The sequence below is a fragment of the Vidua macroura genome, chromosome 2, assembly GCF_024509145.1.
Source record: "Vidua macroura isolate BioBank_ID:100142 chromosome 2, ASM2450914v1, whole genome shotgun sequence".
Classification (NCBI taxonomy): domain Eukaryota; kingdom Metazoa; phylum Chordata; class Aves; order Passeriformes; family Viduidae; genus Vidua; species Vidua macroura.
Genome location: NC_071572.1, coordinates 15,907,341 through 15,926,199, shown reverse-complemented (window position 1 = coordinate 15,926,199; position 18,859 = coordinate 15,907,341). Strand labels below are relative to the sequence as shown.

Sequence of the window (18,859 nt, the reverse complement as noted above, 5' to 3'; positions counted from 1 at the left end):
AGCCTGAATTGGTACAGGTGAAGGGAAGGCTCACTTTTACTGCAAGACTGCATTAGTAGCCAATTATTAGTAGCTGTATTCACTCACTTTTAAGTCTACAGCTACTGATTGGCTTGCTCTTGAAATAAAAGCACTCCTGACCTAGAATGTGAAGCATTTGGTGACAGAAACTCTTGAAATACAATGAGTTTTTCTGCAGCAAAGACTAAGCCCTAACAGTGTTTCTTTTCTGTAAGTAAAGCATTTCTTGAAACATACTGCCAAGCAATGTCTGGTGTTCAGCACTTCCATCTCACATCTTTCATTATCAGGAAATTGCCACATAATGCAAGAGCTGAGTCATGACAGTCCTCTGTCACCAGTCCCAAAATCCTCCCCTACCACTCACTCAGTGAGAAGAAGATAAGGCCATCCACATGGCTCTGTGCTTGGTAGGATGTGATGCTCCTTTGGTCAGAGCACAGCAATGGCCAGGGCACCCTTGGGGGTGGCCAGGCAGGCCCCTGCCATCCAGAGCCACTCCATCACTCTGTCCAGGGGCGTGGCACTGGGGGCAGCCCCAGCACTGGTGGCCATGCCAGGAGACAGACTGCAGCTGGGATGGGACATGAAGGCAGGGCTGTGGGGATCTGGAGACTGGCCCTGCTGCAGCATCACTGGGGCAGGGGCTGACATGGGGTCCTGGGCAGGGTAGGTGGAGGCCCCAGATGAGTCAGGGTCATTAAAGCCTATTAGTGTACTCAGGACCACGAGACCTTCCAAGAATAATCCAGACTTCACAGTCCTACAAAATCAATGCACAGCTTACGTAACTGCTCAAAATACACTGCAAAAATACCATCATTTTCTCCTAAAGCAGACACGGGCAGAACTCCAAGTCCTTCGAAAAGGAAACAAAATGCTATGTTTACTCCTTGACTTAATCTTCTTCCTTGACTTACGTGCTCTTTCTTTTGGAAGAAGTTTGCTTTGGAAAATGTTCTGTTATATAGGTTCCTGAAAAAAAAGTGCTTATGAAGGTCAACTTCAGATGGAACTGCTGAAATTATTTGGGACAGCGCCTACAGAGCTCTAACCCCTATACCTCCTCAGCAGTAGGGCTTTAACCCATACAAGTGGATACCCTACAACTACTTGTGGGAATCTCAGAAGGGATAATGCTAAAACTAGTTCAGTAACACCGTAAAGATGCAAGGCTAATGTTCACCTTCTCCATCCTACAGGTCAAAATATATTTCATCCAGCCTCTTTGGGACTGAGCTGAATCCAGCTAATTTTCTACAGGGAGCTAGCAATCAACAGCAGGACCTTTTGCCACATTCTATAACCTCAGTCAGTATTTCCCACAAACAGTCATGGTACTAAGGCAGACATCAGGCTGTCAGCTTGCAGAACAAATAACTTCCCAATCTGACTATGTCCTAAAAGGAAATCAATAATCTCTTATGTGGAACTCTGCTGAAAGTAGAGAACTAATAATTGCTTCCTGCAAACACCCAAAGCTTGAAAGGACAGAGTCATGAAAGAGTGCCTACCAAACAGTGCCAGATTAAAAACAAGATGACAGCTTTTCGTGATGAGAGACATCAAGAACAGGTGAAAAAATGTGAAAAACTGCAGCCTGGACACCACATGTGTTCTTGCTGACAATCACTATATGAATTATTTATTCCCTGCACCAGCTAGCTTTAGTGCCTCTTTCAAAAATATCACAGCAAATATGAAAGTTGAAACAAAACACTCTTGGCAACGTATTTTTCTTATCAGCCTTTAGAAAACTACAAGAAAAGAGATGATTAATGAGAAGAGGGTTTCTCAACAGCACTTTAAGCAACTATTTCATTTGAGGTGGAGGCATTTTCATTCACAGTAAACACAAAGCACTGTCACTATCACTTGTTTTTGATGGTAGGAGATCTCCTCTCTAAAACACACAAATAAATCTCCCCCAGCATATGCAGAAGCATCCAAGAATAAGTCTGAATAAAACCAAGACTGTTTTCAAAGGAACCCCTTGCTTTGATGCATTCCAACCTTCATCAGTGGGAAGCTGGGAATACCATTACGAAGCTGGAGTGTTTTGTCTAAAGAGATGCAAAGATACTAGCAGGAAGAATTATCAACCTGTTTCCACATCAGACACCCTGTATCTATCTATTGCCACCCCAGAAAACTTTCCCCCAGTCTGTATTTCACAGTCACTATTTCACAGTCTATACTTCCCAGTCTTGTTCAGGTGTGCTTTTTCCAATGTTGGCAGTTAAGTTGGATAATAAATTATTGTTTATTTTCAAAAAAACTATAAAGAAAGTAAGATTTTATTTAAAACCAATTTTATAAATATTGATCTTTTATAAACACATGGAGTTTTTTAATGCATGCCAAACTATACTTCAAATTTTGGTATTCCATATTTTAACAAATTTAGCTTCCAAAGATCACAGAAAAAAATTTAGACAGAAGGCTATTATTCAAATCACTGGGCTGAACAAGATGACGCTCTCTGCACATGATCCTCAGCTTGGTCAAGCTTTGAGGTCAAACCTCATGAGGTAATGAAAGACATAATATGTACCTGTAAATAATTGTACAGGTACAAAGAGTATTTTCTTTTAATCCCGTTGCACATTCAGCTCCTAGCCACATTCAATGGCTAATTCCTTGAAATCTGAAAAATTGACTTGAAAATAGGAACTCTATATATTGGAGACAGAAGAGACTTATTAGTCCTACAGTCTTGAAGCTCATGGTAACAAAAAAAAAAAAAATAGGTCAGCTTAATTCATCATCTATCTTCCCCTGCCCATTTTTAAAGGGAAAAGTTTCAGCTTATTTCTCAATGTAAAACACAGCATGTGTTAGGATCATTCGACAAAACAAGAGTTAGAATGAAATTCTGCTTAATGAAACGGACAATCAAATGCTACTCAGCTCTCTAAGAAAGCAATGAAGAACAGGATACCTATTTCAAAAAAAGTTTTGAAAAGGAAGTAATACATATAAGTACACAGCATTTATATATTTGCTATGTATCTATATGTATTTAGCCTATACCACATAGAGGCTAAATACCCTATGAAAGATTTCTTTCTTTTAGGGCAGCAAGATTAGAGCACAGCATATACTAAAATTCTAAAAGCAACATATTCTATTGTTCACCAACTATTTCTTTTCTAGAGTGCACTTCATAAGCTAAAGCTTTAGATACAAGCCAAGATTAGAGAAAGATTATTTAACATAGTGCTTTCTGCTTACTGATTCAAAACTCCATGTGTTTACATTACTCCCACCCTATCTGTAACCACAGAATTTTGCTGATAAGATTACTCAACAGAAGACAGGCAAGAGCAACCACATCTATCATTTAAGAAATTAGAGACAAAGGGGAAAAAAAGGCAAAGCTATCCTGACTGATTTGTGAATACCAAATAAAAAAATAATCAGAGAAGGCAGTGGTAAAACTCTAGGCAAAAATTATCCTGGTGACCAATGTGTATTTCCTCTTATAAGCTCCCATACTGAACTCCAGTTTCTTGCCTGAGAAGCTTTAAAACTTAGCAACTTCTTTCTAGAAGACTTAACCTTTCAGCAAACTAGATGACTGTTTTGTCCAAGTGATGGCAAACATCATGTCTTTTAACAGCAATAGTTTCCATCCCAGAGTAGTCACATAATGAATGTTACATGTAGGGAAGGCATGTATGTGCTGTCTAAGACTTGTTATTTGCTCGTTGTGCAGTGTGGGGAAAATGAAGTTCACAGTCATGCTTTCAAGACTTCTGCAGCTATCCCTTAGCCACCTTGATGTCTTCAACTCTTCTGGGTCTTCAAAACATGGCAGGATACCACTCTTCTCAAACAAATCCCTTGTCTTTTCCTGAGGTATGTGAAATACCTTTGGGTGACAAAACCTTTTGCTCTTCCCGTGCTGCACAATTACTTGCCCTCAAATGAAGTTTACTAAAACAAGCCCAAGACTTACCATTGCTCAGGAAGGGGCCTTCTTCTCACTCCCTACTACACAGGGTTGTGAGCACCTTCCACCAAGCCTCAGTGCACACAGTTGAGGATATCCAGACAGAGTGAATATGAAATTTCTCCTTTCCTTTCTTTTTGTGCTACCCTAGTGGGATTCTTATCTTATCTGCTTGGAACAGCCAGTCTCTTTGACTATATTTAGACAACAGCCATGCAGAAAACCTACAAGAGAAGGGGTCAGACTTCCTCCATAAACTCCTGGTGCAACAATTAAACAGATGACTCCTGCCATTACAGAAAATCTATTCTAGCAAAAGACAATTATTTACCAAGGGAACACACAAGCACATAAAGCAGCTTGGGTTGAAGGTGGTAAGCTCAAGGAAAGTACAAAAGTGCTGGTAGCCTTTTATGGAGGAGGACAACCAATCTGGAAGCTTCCAAAACAGCGGCAACATGGTTTCAGAGAGTGGATCTTTTGCTCTTCATATTTTTTTGTTTCACCAGCCCAAACACTCTTGTTTCTTCTTAAGTCTCACTCTCTATTTTAGCTCTGAACTCACAAATAACATCTGCAGACATGACACAGCAGAAATCACACCTCTGCGGTACACCGTGTACTTGTAGATGAATTTCTTTTAAAACGTTCATTTTATCTTCAAAAGACAGTTGCTAATGCCATCCAATGCCAATCCAAATTTGATTCTTTGTACTACTTAGTTATTAACCTGTTAAATTATAGGTAACTCCAGAATAAAGCCCCAAGTTTTATTTAACAGCACACATAAACACATTCCTCAATTTAAATGTGCAGTAATGATTTCAAGACTGTCACAGGACAGAATTCTTTTCATTAAACTTGTAGAACTCAAGACAGCCAAATTCAGCAAATGGTATTCTAAAACAATGTGAAGTTTGAACTTACCTGTATTCAGCAGCGATCACAAACTGTCTTCCTTAATTTAACAGTATGGCAAATTGTCATGTTGTATCCCACCAGCTCCAAAAAGAGAATTTAGCAGGTTCCCCACTTTCTTTCCTCTTGGATTAAAGCTACCAGACCTTACCTTTCGCTGCTGTTCTCCCCATGGTAACACTTCTGTGATCTTCCCTCTCACAATAAAAAGGCTGAAGTTGAAAGACCAGTTAATTCTTCCTTTCAGCACAACAGTTTCCTGTGGAGCAGTAATACAACAAGTTAGGGGGGGAGGTTGTTGCTGGCATTTGGGTTTTCTTTTTTTGGAAAGGATGATTTTTTTGTATTGGTATATACTTATCTTGCTGGTTTTAAACTGCAAGTATTTAACAAACTATCTGTAGGAGAGTAGTGTGAAAACAACAGTTAAATAAAAGTAGCAAAAATACCAAATGCAAACTTTCATTTCCTTCTTTTAGACAGTTCATTCTCTAATGATTTGCATTTTCTGTGGATTTGTAAAACACAGAAAGATATAAAATGTTATTTATTCCTTTTTCTTCCCAAAAAACATTACTGAAAAATGGAAGACTCTTTATACATAACCTACTCACCCTGCCTCACTTGCACAGAGTTAAACAATCATCAACTTCAATACCTTTGGGTAAAACACATTATCTTGCACAACTAGAGTTGAAGAGGGAACAAAACACTAATGTAAAAAATCTGTACAAGGCCCAAGTGCTCACTGATACCCCTGCCCTATGATTTGTAACAGACTTGTAACAGTGCACAGAGAAGTGTTAGGGAAATGTTAACTGCAGATAAAAGCAATGAGCCACATTCTTGTAGGGTTTAGAAACTGGAAAGGACAGATTGGTCAAACTAGTGTAAAACAGCAAAAACAAACTTTCTTTTTTGTGTGTGTTACTGTGATTTTCTACTCCAGCGTCTAGTATTTTGAACTTTGACTGTGTTCAAGTCAAACTAATTTCAAACATCTAGCCTTGAAGCAACAAAGCCAGCAAATTTATTATCCTTCTCCATTAACTTTTCAAGTAATAATGGGTAAATACATTCAAATTTCTAAATTATGTTGTTGGATAATTTTCTTTCAAGCAACTTCCATGAGATTTAAAGCTGACATCACCAAAAACTTGAGGAGTTTATAAAATTTAAATATGTGCATACCCTTTCCACGATTAATTTCGTCAAAGGTAACATTTTTAGAAGGTACATCTTTCCACTGTGACATAAAAGAAGTAACAGTTGAAAAGCAAGTTATCTACTTGGAATTTCTTGACTCTTCTACTCACATGCAAAAAAAAAAAAATAAAATAAAATACACATATATATCACATATAAAAAGGGAAGTATCATACAACTGAGTATTTTCCTGAAACGGTGATCCTTTACTGAAACTTCAAGAAACTTCAAAGCACTATGATGACGGACGGGATGATGAAAACTTTATACAGTGCAAGACCATGGCTAAAGCTAATTAAAAGTTTTTTTTAAATGCCAGTGACTAATGAATTTATTTCATATGTGTGTTGTCTGTGAACATGCTGGACAGTTATTACAAAAACTCAAGACTGAGACTTGAAAGGAGTTATAAATAAAACTGAATACTACCATAAAATAAGCAGGTTTTGCTACACAATAGCATTCATAGTATAAGTGATCATCAAGATTAAGAATAGAAATCCTTTTAAGCTATCAAATAAATTTGAAATACTTTATACTTTCACAGACTCCCCCAAAAATTCAAAGCTTTTCCACTGCAAGTAATAAATCATGGAAGGTGATGCAGAGTCAAAGTAACTGTTTTTACAGATTACTTTAGAACAGCGAATGGTTTTTATCTTTTTGTTCCAAGTACCAGATTGCACTTGGTGCAGTAATAAAGATTCCAACCCTGCAGTGATAGTCATCAAGTTTAGCACAACCGGAGCGTCTGTGAGAACATAAAAAGGATTCCAGCTTTTCATTAGCTTGTGTTGTACCAGATAGGCTGTTTTACAGCATGCCCACCAGCCTGTTAAAAATATAAGACAACTGAAAGTTCTGAAAGAGCTGTTTGAAATGAGGCAAATCCAACTGCAGGAACACAATATATTACTGTTTCGAAGAGGTGCTACTTAGAACTCAGTTACACCTAAGTATTCAATTTAAAGCTGCTATTAAATTAATTCATAGATTATATTATACTGTTTGTCACAGAAAACATTCAAGAACGGTATTTCTGAGCCTCTATCTAACGGCTAGTACATGTTGCTGAACCGCAGCAAAACTAAAACCAGTTACCTCAAACACAGGGCAGGGTCAACCTGAAACAAAGTGCAACTTCTTCTGCATGGGCAGACCTAGGAACTACTTTCCATCACCTCACATACTTAAGTGGCAAACCCTAAGCAAGGCAGTTGTGTCTTTTGCTAACCAAGACAGAGTCCCTTATGTCGCACTCACCATCCCCAGCCTGGCTCAACCCACAGCACACCCAACACAGAAAAGAAGAAAACCACCAGCAAACACAGGGAAAACACCTCCGGGCACATTCTGGTAAAATTACATAGCAAGGACAGATCTCAAGGCATTCTTGTATGTGTGCCTTGGCAAGCAAGCTGAATAAGAAATATGGGGCTAAGAAATTAATCAAACAGCTTCAGAAATTAAGGGAAAAATGAAACAAAACAAGGTCAGGAATATATGAGCAAACAAAGAAATGCAATGGCAAGGCTGAAGTGCAATGGCATTAGAGTGCACAAAACAGCAGAATGAAAACCGAAGTTATAAAGACTGAGATAAGCACAGAGGTTGTCAGTCACAAACAGAAAATGACCAAAGTATTTAAGGGACTGTCAGTACAGAATCCAGTGAGAAACTATTTGCTGCAAATTAAGGAAAAAGCAAGGGAGAAAAAAATCCGCAAACCTAGGATAATATTGGATTAATCATCAAAATGTCTTCAATCCAAAGAGCACTCAAAGGATATCCACACTCATGAAGTGTATTATTTACATCACTTACATCTCAATTCATTCTGTAAACTGAGTCCTTCTCCAATTTCCATCCCTTCCATTAATTACTTTTTAAAAAATCTGATGGAAAGCATTTATCTGCCTTTAATTCCTTACTAAAGTTTTAATTGTCAAACCCCAAATCACTTCTACTAGCCACCTCCCACTGTGCAAGCCCTTTGTCAGAAAGAATTATATTAGTAGACAAGCCTAAGTCTTCACCTTCTCTGCTTTGCTAGTACATAATACTAGGTTTCAGAAAACAGGGTGGAAAACATTTTTCTGCCTAACTTTGCTCTTTCTCTTTTGAAAGAATTACTCTAAGGGCATGCATTGCTGCATTTCCAAGAAGGTAGCATTCAACAGAAAATGTCAAAATCGCTCCTTTTGCCTGCCATACATCTCCATTATCCTTCTCACTGTTAGCCAGGCACTCAAGTAAGCCAAATGTCCTGAAAAAATATATTTACGTATATCTAGGGCTTCCCAGTGCAAGTTTATCTTGACAGCATGCCTGCTCATAAAAACACACAACAGAACTACAGAGATAAACGTAACATTTAAAAGAAGCCTAAGCAAAGAGGAGATTGTGGGTTCAGTCTGCACAAAAAAGATTCAGGCTTTTCTCTCAATGACTCTGCATCTAAGGCAGAACAAGAGCCAGTAATTTTAAAGCCCATTAGCTTTTTTGACCCTACCAATGGTACAAATGCAGTAACTTAGACCTCACCATTGGCATCTTCATGGGTGGGACCGTCATCAATGGGCAATCTCTGCTGGATAAGGACTGAGACTATTCTTTTACACAGATACACTGCACGGAATCTAACAAAACAGCCACTTGGAAGCAACAATGAAGTTTTCAGTTTTAGCTTGAAATAAAGGCAGATGTTTTTCAGGCTTTATGTGAACAAGGAGTTGTATTTGCCCCTTTTTTTGGTCTATAAATGCTTCAAGATTAAAATTCCATATGCAAGGGTGAAAAATAATTACACATAGTTTGAACAGCAAAACCAGTTATAGAAAGAAAATAGGTACAGTATAAGCTAAGAAAGACTTTCCCCTACCAATGCTTTCGTTTGTCTAAGTCTTACATTTGCTCTCCCCACTAGCATTCATGCACTATTACATTTATAAACACAAGAGACACCAGCTACAACTGCTGGCCACACTCCCACCACTCCTGTCCTCCCTGCTGTTTACCACTGCCAGTGCTGCAGAGCCCTTCAAGGAAAGGACCTGTGCAGCCTCCTCCATGGACACACAGTCCAGCAGCCACAGCTCCCACTCCAGACTCCACACATGGGGAACGTGTACCTACAGGCACCAGTTGCTGCCCAAACCAGTGTGACTTAACTGCATACTTCAAAGCCACCCTTCCTGAATCTGGAACACCTTTTCCTTAAACCTAATCATCTGTTGTCTACTCATCTGTTGTCTCTTAAATAAAACCCTGCTTCATACCATTCTTAAAAGTCTTTAAGGGGCTGAAAAGAAGCAAACAAGGAGAGTAAAACTTTAAAGGAGTTTTTACATAATATATATTATTTTATTAAATAAAATTTGCAATACTTAAAAATAATTTTCAGCAAACTAGCCAGCATTTAGACTTATCCAATATACTTGAAGACACAACAGCATACCTCCTTATTTCTGTTATAGAGATAGCCAGTTTACCTCTCAGTGCATACTGTGGCATCACTACGGAAAAGTAGTGAAAAGCCTTTCTTTGCAAAGGCTAAAGAAGAAAAAATTAAACTAATGTATCAGAACTTTTGAAAATGTAACAAAACCTTTGTATTTATAAACTCAGTATTATTTAGCATTACACATGTATGACTTTGAACCAAAACATTAAAAATCAGGTCTTCTTTCATTTAAGCACACAAATACATAATCAGTTGGTGTTCTGACAAGAAATTTGATCCGAGTTGGAAACCCTTTTAGTTCACATTCTTTGTATTAAAAAAAAAAAAAAAAAAGTTAAATTCTTTCAAGGAAAGGAAATTAAACTTCTACATTTTCATACAGCTCAACTTTTAATAAACTGATATATCTGAACACCTCCTCTAGTCACTAAAAGCAAAGCTAGACAGATAGACTTTAATCAAATTCACAGGCTTTTAAACCAGCAAATATTAACTAGCCATATATATCATTACAACAACTAAGCTTGAGTATTTCTTAAGTTGTTAAAGAAAGCGAGTGGGTACTTAGTGCTTTACAAAGATATTTTTGTAATGTCATTTTCTTTAACATCAAGCAGAAATTTTCTGCACTTGCAAGACTACTCGGTCAGTCACCAGTGGTGTACTGCTCACTATTTATGAAGTGATTAGCATAAACAAACTTTTAAGCTGTCAGCAGTAAAATATTGCCTGTAAATGTTCTGCTCTCTCTCCAGGTAAGTTTACGACCTGCTTTAGAATATGAGCAACTGTAATTACAGTAAGTCATACATTTCAAGAATGCAAAACTCTCTCTAAACTCTCAAACCCTATTAAGTGTGTTATTCAGTAGAGAAAGGCATTGTGTATTTTAAAAAGAAACACTAACAGGGTTTAGACCAAAGATTTGTCCCAAAAAATCCTGAAACAAGAAATAATACTTATACCTGAGAACAGAGAAGTAAGGTCTCCAAATTAAACAGTATAACTTGTATTAATGCACAACAGAAACAACATAATGCAGATTTAACATTTACTAAATTAACAGTAATTTTTAAAATTGCAGTTTAGAGCTGCTCTATGGCTAACAACAAAAAATGAAAAAGCTTTTCTCCTCCTTCCCTCCCTCCCCATCCTGCTTTAAAAGTCAGAAGATGTGGGGTTGTAAAAACCTGAAAAAGGAAATGGTATGTGTGAAGTCAGCAGTTCAGCAAAGCAGTTGGCCATTAACAGCTTTAAATATTCTTAAAATGCCAACCTTCCCACATGAAAGGGTATTTTAATGTTATATTAAAATAAATAAAAATTTTATTTATTAAAATAGATTTTAAAATATAGTTTACATTTCTATCTTAAACAAAACTGCCAGCTTTAGTTGTTTACTAGTACATATTTACAGTAGGACAAGATTTTGATAATTTGTTTCAACATTTTGGTGAATTCAGCACACTGAAACCTCTGTGCTGTTTTCTACTTCCCCCTTCAAGCCCGGAGTACTCTTCCTGAAAACATTCATCATCATTATTCAACCTGGCTTTGTCCAAAGACCTGACTCGATTTTTTTCATAAAGCAAACTAATTAAATTGGGGGAAAAAAAGAAAAAAACTGCACTATTAGCACTAAGAGCTACATACCTGCATGAAATTGTCTCTACACTCAGACACGTCTCTATCTTCAGCTCAGCCTCCCTTGACACAGAAGAGAGGTCTCAAACTATTCATTCTGCAAGGCACTGAGCTTACTTTTAGCACAGTGTAAATACAACAGGCAAGGGAGAAAAGAAATTGCTGTTGCAAACATAGCAAGTGCTAAAGAACCTTATACAGCTTTTCTGCACTTGTCTTTAGCAGAAAAGAAGCAACTGCACCAGCAGCAGTCAGAGTGTGTAATGCATAAGGGAACAAGGGGGAAAAAAGACAGATGCCCAATGGCCAAAAGAGAATTTTTCACCCTTTTAGGCAACTTTGGCTTCCTCCCTTCTACACTGCCTTCACACTGGAAAAGGACTGTAAAAGCTTGATTCAGATATGATCCAACAGAGCTCTATTCACACAGCGCAGTCAGGACATTCATCCCCAAGGTCCAGATTTTTTCTTCACAATGGAGTATCCAGAGAAACACACCTACTTTTAGTCTGATGAAGAAATATACAGAAGTCAAATAGCATGCACTTTTTTTTTTTTCATTGAAGGCATGGAAAACAGCCTTGGTACATTTCTGCACAGGATCCAACTGCTGTCAGCACCCCAGACAAAGTTTCAGAATAACGTGTTTGTCTCCCCTCGCTTCTACTCAACACCAGCAGCAACATACTTCTGCTACCATCCTCTTCCAGTGCATAAAATACCTGTTTCTCTCTCCCACTTGAGAATCCAAACAACATAATGCTGACTGGGACTCCCTGTCACTATGTATTAACAAAGACACAATTGCCTCAACTGATTTTTCTGCTGCTGCAATGCTCCATGGTGTAGCCTGGCTTATATAATGGAATAACTACACTGATGCCATGTACTGGTGTCCAGTCAGGGAACAAAACCAAACCAACCAGAACTAAACAACCCTTAAGCAATTTCCTGATAGCTCCTCTGTCGAGACAATATTTCTACAGGAAAAAAACCCAGAGAGCTGCTTGCAGTTTCCAGGCACATGCACTGGGCTCACCTGTTGCTGGTGCTGATATCTGTGCTATTTCCCCAACTCAAAAAGTCCCCTTACACAAGGGATCTTCATGCAAATTACACCAAAAGTATTTCCATCTATTGGACAAACATTATCATTGAATCACAGAATATCATGAGTTGGAATGGACCTATAAGGATCATTAAGATCCTGGACAGGCCAACCCAAAGAATCACACCAAATGCCATTCCAAAGGACCATTCAGTGCTGCTAGACATTTCTGCAGCTAACAAAGCACTAACAGGTCATAAAAGACATAACAACTCCTAAATGCTCAAAGGACTAGACAGCTGCAAATACTCCGCTGTACTATTTGCTTCACTCTTCAAAAACAGAAGACAACTAAAGACTCAAAGCATCAGGAAAATTTGCAGCAAATCTGTATCTCTCTTCCCACTTTCTATGACAACTTTCAATCGTATTTAAAAAAACAACACAGAGGTGAAGCAAGCCATAACAGGGCAATCTCCTCTACCTCTACCTCAGCGTGACAGCACATCTGTCACTGCTTGTATGTGGCTCAGGCCCAGGACAGTGGCAGAGTATCTCCATTTCTGCTGTTTCTGGAGATCCCCTTTCTGAAGTCAAGCCCCCCTCTTTCCTCCACCCAGTGCTTACAACACTGAGCACTAGAAATATTCAGACTAGGTAGTATTTTCCTACAACAAGCTGAGAAATAATTACAAACTATATTCAGAGTTTTCCATCTAACCAGAACACTGATTATTTTGGGATTAAAACCAGTTCATATCATCTAACCTTCCAAAAAAAACACTGTCTGCCTCTTTACAGCCCTCCAGTACAGGCTACACATACAACAGATTTGGTAGGGGAAGTGCCATCAAACATGCAGCAGCCCTTTTAATCTCTGAGCCCCTGACAGACATTAGTGACAATAAAGAGTTCCACCAAATTTAGCAGCTCTGATACCCTTTCACATTTCTCCATGCACAAGACTCAGTTTTACAAACTGCCCTTTTTAAGTGGGCTTTTAAAAGTGCCCCACAAATTGCACTCCTTCCACTGAACCTGCCTGCATTAATCTCTGATAGATTCCACACAGTACATAAATAATGGTACATGCTTCATTTTAGGTATGCACCTCATTAAAATGGTGCTACTCTCTTACAGGTTTTATAAACTTCAGCTGCTCCCTGCACTAATGTATGGTAGAGGATGAAAGGCTCAACCTTGTATTTGCCCTACACTAAAAGGAGTCTCGTATTACCTTGAGAGACAACTGACTTAGATTTCCATCAAAGAAGTTCATCCCTTTTATGAAAATTGATGGAAAGGAAAATGATGGAATTCCCTTGTAACTTAAATAGAATTTGACCTGATTTCTGAAGTTGAGGCCTAGAATAAAATTATCTAAACAGCACATCTACCTTTAATACAATGTTTTACTTGGGTTTAGATGACAACATACAAATATTAAGAATATAAACCACTTATGGGTTTAAAAAAAAAAAAAATCAGTAATCAGTCCAAACCACTGCTCATACTTAAACTGGATACAGCATTATTCTTACAAAGCCAAAAAAGAAAATGTACTTTAGGATTAGTTTGGACGTAAGATATGCAGACAGTATCCTTCCTACCTGTGAAGCAGAAAGGCTATCATCCTGCTAAATCACATGAAAGAGCACTAAAATTCTGCTAAAGGTGTAGTATTTCAGAAACATTTTGATATTAGGCTCAGCAGGTAATTCAGAAAAGCAGGAAGAGAGCACACCTAAGAACCACAATAAGCATCAGTATTGCACCAGCTTGGATTCAAACTCATCAACCACTACCCATAGAGCAGGTGACTTAGTTGAAGTTCAGAACTATGAACCAGTCCTGAAACAAGACTGCTGAAACAAAAGAGACATGGCACTTAACATCACAAAGAAGAAATCTGCACTTCATTTAGATCCAAGATAAGAAAATAATGAATTTTTGATCCTATGCAAAAGACACAGAAACTAAAGATATTACTTTTTCTGACTGGGATCTTGGGTGAAGAGTTGCTAAGGGCACATACACAGCACATCCTGCAGGCACACAGTGCTAAGGGTGTAACACATTATAGACCCTCTACTACAAATGATTTAGTTGTGTGCGCTTTATGCCAAATGCCCATTGTATATAAAAGAAACTATGAGAGCAAGCCCAAATAAATAAAAGTGATAACTTGCGTAATAGAGACAGCTGCTGCTTTCTGAATGGTTATGAGGCAGCTCCTGACTTTCCTCCAGACCTACATCATTGTTGACCAAGCAGAAAGACTAACAAGGACGAGATAAAAGTACCTCCCATGGTCATCAGCACCATTTATACACCAGTTACTCACTGTGTATAGATCTGATGCAGATAAAAGGGGAGCCGGCTCACGGTAGGCTCAGGTACCTGAAGCCACCCTTCCCATCTCAAGAGGTGGTAATCTACCTAAAGAGACCACAGATACAGAACACAAATTTTCAGCAATGTGCTCAGTTTACAGAAACACACCTGGACTGAGCAGGTAACTCACCAAAGCATCTCCTGCTGCTCCCAGGAGCGAGGCAGCATTGCTGCTCTGGGACCAGCACTGCAGCAGGAGCTGGGTGCACACCCTCAGCCCTCGCTGCCCACACACATCAAGTCAGCCAGCAGGTGCATGAAGGCACAAAAACAGTACTTACACAGAAGCATACTCTTAAAAAGCCCTACAGTTCACTTAAGTACTTAACTGCTTCACTTTTCAGCATCTTTACCTCAAACAAATTAATTGCCCCTCCACTTAGACATCGTAAGGAAAGCTGCTCACACCCACATTATCAGTCATCGTTACAATGCAAAAATAAACTTAACTGCATATAACTAATATTAAAGCTTCCTAACACTTAGTTATAGATCAATTGGACCTTATAAGACATCTCCAAAGAAGATGTACAAATTTTCTAGGAAAAGCACCCTCATACATCAAAAGCACAAATCACAGCAAAAAGGAATTATTCATCAAATTGTATTACAATGTTAACAAATATTCTGGAACTTTAAATTTAACATTTCCATCACTTCTTATTCACCCACTGCTCTATTACGCTTTGACAATTTTATATGGGCTTTTCTGGTTCTTCCCACATGCTAGAAAAATCTCATTCTGAGCAATTTATGTTGCATGTCTTACACTTTAAAGAATACAAACAGTATAGTCCTTTACATTTAAGATTTTAATCTCTGAAAAAAACAATCAGCACTAAGGCTGGATGCCTAAGGCTATTTCTTTCAAATGGGAATGAACAGAACTTTAAACGCCCTGCAGATGTGGAGCTCACAAAACTGGTTAACAACCTCCCTTGTCTAGACTCCTTGAGCAGTGTCCTGGTCCCTACCTGTAATTTGTTCTATGTCTACACTTAAGAAATATCACAGTAGACTGTCAAATGATATTCCTAAAGACTTCCTTAAAACATGAAAAGAATAACTATGTATTTCACTCACCCTTGTTTGAGGTAGATGTGTCCACACAAATAAGAAAGCCAGCTGCAGTGTCCTAAACAGTTAATGACAAATGTCATTTCCTGTTAGTGACACTATTTAGTGGCAGTAGATAATTGCCAAAGACTTCATTTGTCCCCGTACATTCACTCAGCAAAGGGAGTAAACAGGGCTCGCTTACAGCTCACGATCCCATTGGAATATCAAGGAAACAAAAATAGACACCTATGTACAACAGGCACAAGTAGCTATGTTTGCTTAGAGTTTCTTCACATTCTCTCATGTAAAACTGCATTTTAGCACAAATTTTAGACAGGTAATGGAATCAATACTTTCTCAGTATTACAAATTTCATACTTGCAAAATGCCTCTTCTGAACTTGAGCAGCTACTCCAGAAAACAATGCCTCTGCCTTAAGAGCACACTATCTGGTCACAGCAACAGCTGTCACAGCAAAGACAGGGAAAAAAAGCATCTGTACATTCAACATAGGAACACACAAAGTCAAAAGAAAAATATTTAAAGTACTGACGTTGCTTGTTTCCTAAAATTCCTACATCAAGACTTATATATATGTCTGAATGTTAAGAACAATCTGGTTAGGTTATGTTCTTATATCTACATGGCCTCTAATTGCTGTGAAAGTAGTTTATACTTTTACTACAGTACATCATGAAAAGCCAACATTTGTTTTTGCTGAATCTGAACATTACTACAAAAACATAAAATACCAAGCAACCTGAAAGATATCACACAAATACTGCTACCTATTTACATCAAATAGAAAAACAGAGCATCAACTTCATCAATTGAGTTTCAAACAAAATTACTAAACTCTATTTTCATATTCAAGACCAGACCATGTTAAAGTTAAAAGCCCTATAAACACTTCCCGGTCTCAACCTCAGTTTCACCATACACTGTTTCCTGCAGCTTCCCATTTGCATTACCGTGCAACTTCCCATAAATAAAATACTAACAGAAGGGTCTCCAATGCACTTCTTCATTACATCAGATCAAGTAATATCATCCTTAAATAGTACTTACATTTTATGGTACCCTAAGGGAGAAAATCAGCTCCCCTTGCCCCCCAAAGCACAGCCTGGCTGTGCAAGGAATTTCTGTGGACTGTAAGTGGCAACCGCTCACGTGGGCTGTGGGCTGCTGTGGCCTGAGCAGCACTTGATGGTGGCCTGTGGAGAGCTGGTACAGCACGATGCATTCACTCCCCTATTTACTCCGTAGTGTTAACGTGGCAGCCCAGAACCCAAATGTAACACAGCGAACGCCTCCCTGCAATACTGCTCCCATGTGCACCAGTGCTGCAGTTGTTACTGACCCTGCACAACTGCCTCACCAACTGCTTTGCTCTGCCACTTCCAAAGAGTAAGGTGGAGCAGGAATGATCTTAAAATTCAAAGGTTTAAGACTGTTATGCTGTATTATAAAAAATTCATAACCAGTCAAACTTGAAGATCTGTTTACAAGTCAGACACAGTATGCTCCGAAAACCTACTGTCATATCTACAGTCTATGTTTTTTAAGCTTTAATCACCTTGTCTACGTTAGGATATGCACGAGTCACAAGCAAAGTTTTACCAGAACCCAATAAAATATCAGTATTTCCCATTTTCATTAAACCTTTTAGGTCTTAGAATTATATTTTGCTATCTCGTATAGTCTAACTCATCAGAGAGAAACAGCAAATTACTGTAGGGAAAGACTTCAACTTTAACTTGTAGTAACACTTAAAGCATGCCTTCACTCCTAAAGAATATTTGAGCATAAAATTTAAGTTGAATATTGATACACACTACAGCACTGCATTGTGTTTATAGGCTAGCCTAGCAGCTAACGACAACAATGACACACAACACGGCAACAGAACTTTCCATACTTCAACTACTTTCTTTGGACCATCCAAAATTATGACTCCCCGTGCAAGATACCCCCTTTAAGCCGACAATCAATATATGCCACATACGCGGTTTAACTGTAAAGAAAACGGGAACAGTGCCGCAGTGCATCGCAACCCGACAAGTGCCCCACAACAGGCCACGTCTGGCACCGCGCTGTCTTCAAGCGGCACATCCAGCCCCCTTACCCAACACCAGTGAGCGCTCGGAATTAAATGATTTTTAACACGCATCCGGCTTTCCTGATCGACGCCCGTTCCCCAGCACCTCGCCAGCCTCGGCGGTCGGCGGCCAGGGACGATCCCCGCCGGGAGGACCGGCAGCCGCCGCCGCCGCCGCCGCCGCCGCCGCCGCCGCCGCGGGGGAGGCAGCGGGGCCGCCCCGGCGAGGGGAGGCGTGTCCTGCTCGCGCTCCTGTCAAACGCCGCCGGCCCCGCCGCTCGTCCCGGACGCACCGGCGGCTCAGGGACCTCCCGTGCCGCCCTTGCCCACCGGAGCTCCTGCTATCGGGGCGTCACGGCCACCCCCGGACAGAGAGAGGCACGCTGTCAGCGCCGGCAGACAGAGCCGCCCCGCTCCTCTCACCCTCGCAGCTGCGCTCGTACTCGGCCATCCGCGGGTCCCCGCGGGCGGGGTCGGCGGGACCCGCCGCGCTGTTAGTTCAGCCCGCAGAGGAGGGGAGCGGCGCTGGAGCAGGGGCAGCCCCGCCAGACCCGGAGCCGCCTCCAGCGCAGTGGTGTTGCCGAGGAGGGGAACCCAGCACCGGGGCGTCCGGCGGCCACGGGGGGCGGAGGCTGCGGTACGAGCCCTAGGAGGGGGCGCGACGTCCGCCTCGCCTCCCTTTCTCTCTCCGCTCCTCCCTCACCCTGCTCGCCACCGCGGGGAGCGGGAAACGCCGCCGCCACTCACCGAGCGGGCGGGACGCGGGTCGGCGGCGTCCTGTCAAGCCGCTCCTGCCGCCGCCCGCCTCACGCCGCCGCCATGTTTCGGGGGCACCGCGCATGCCCGGCAGCGGCACCGGGGGCGCGGGGCCTCCCCCCCACGCCGTCCCCCTTCCGCCCGCCGCGGCGGGGGCGGCTCCGCTCGGGGCTGCGCGACCCGCGGGCATCCCCAGACGCGGGCGTCCCCTCACGGCCGGCATCCCCGCGTCCCGCCTGCGTCCCCTCATGGCCGCCATCCCCGCAACCCCCCGCCATTCCCGCGCCCCGCCGGCTT

The 18,859-nt window shown here is 40.6% G+C and overlaps 1 protein-coding gene across 6 annotated transcripts in view; it reads right to left on the bottom strand.

Moving 5' to 3' along the window:
* SCML2 (Scm polycomb group protein like 2) overlaps nucleotides 1–18,594 on the bottom strand; it is a 70,946-nt gene extending 52,352 nt beyond the window's left edge. For 4 of the 6 annotated variants that reach the window (XM_053970882.1, XM_053970884.1, XM_053970885.1 and 1 more), the window contains exons 1-2: nucleotides 18,554–18,594; nucleotides 5,046–5,153 (exon numbers count right to left, since the gene is read on the bottom strand). In XM_053970882.1, the coding sequence (XP_053826857.1) occupies nucleotides 5,046–5,067 (22 nt within the window). In that variant the 5' untranslated portion in view covers nucleotides 5,068–5,153; nucleotides 18,554–18,594. Of the gene's footprint in view, nucleotides 1–3,982; nucleotides 3,997–5,045; nucleotides 5,154–17,833; nucleotides 17,873–18,553 lie in introns of those variants that run through there. The other 2 variants (XM_053970883.1, XM_053970887.1) reach the window with 2 other exon arrangements.
* Nucleotides 18,595–18,859: the final 265 nt, after the last annotated feature.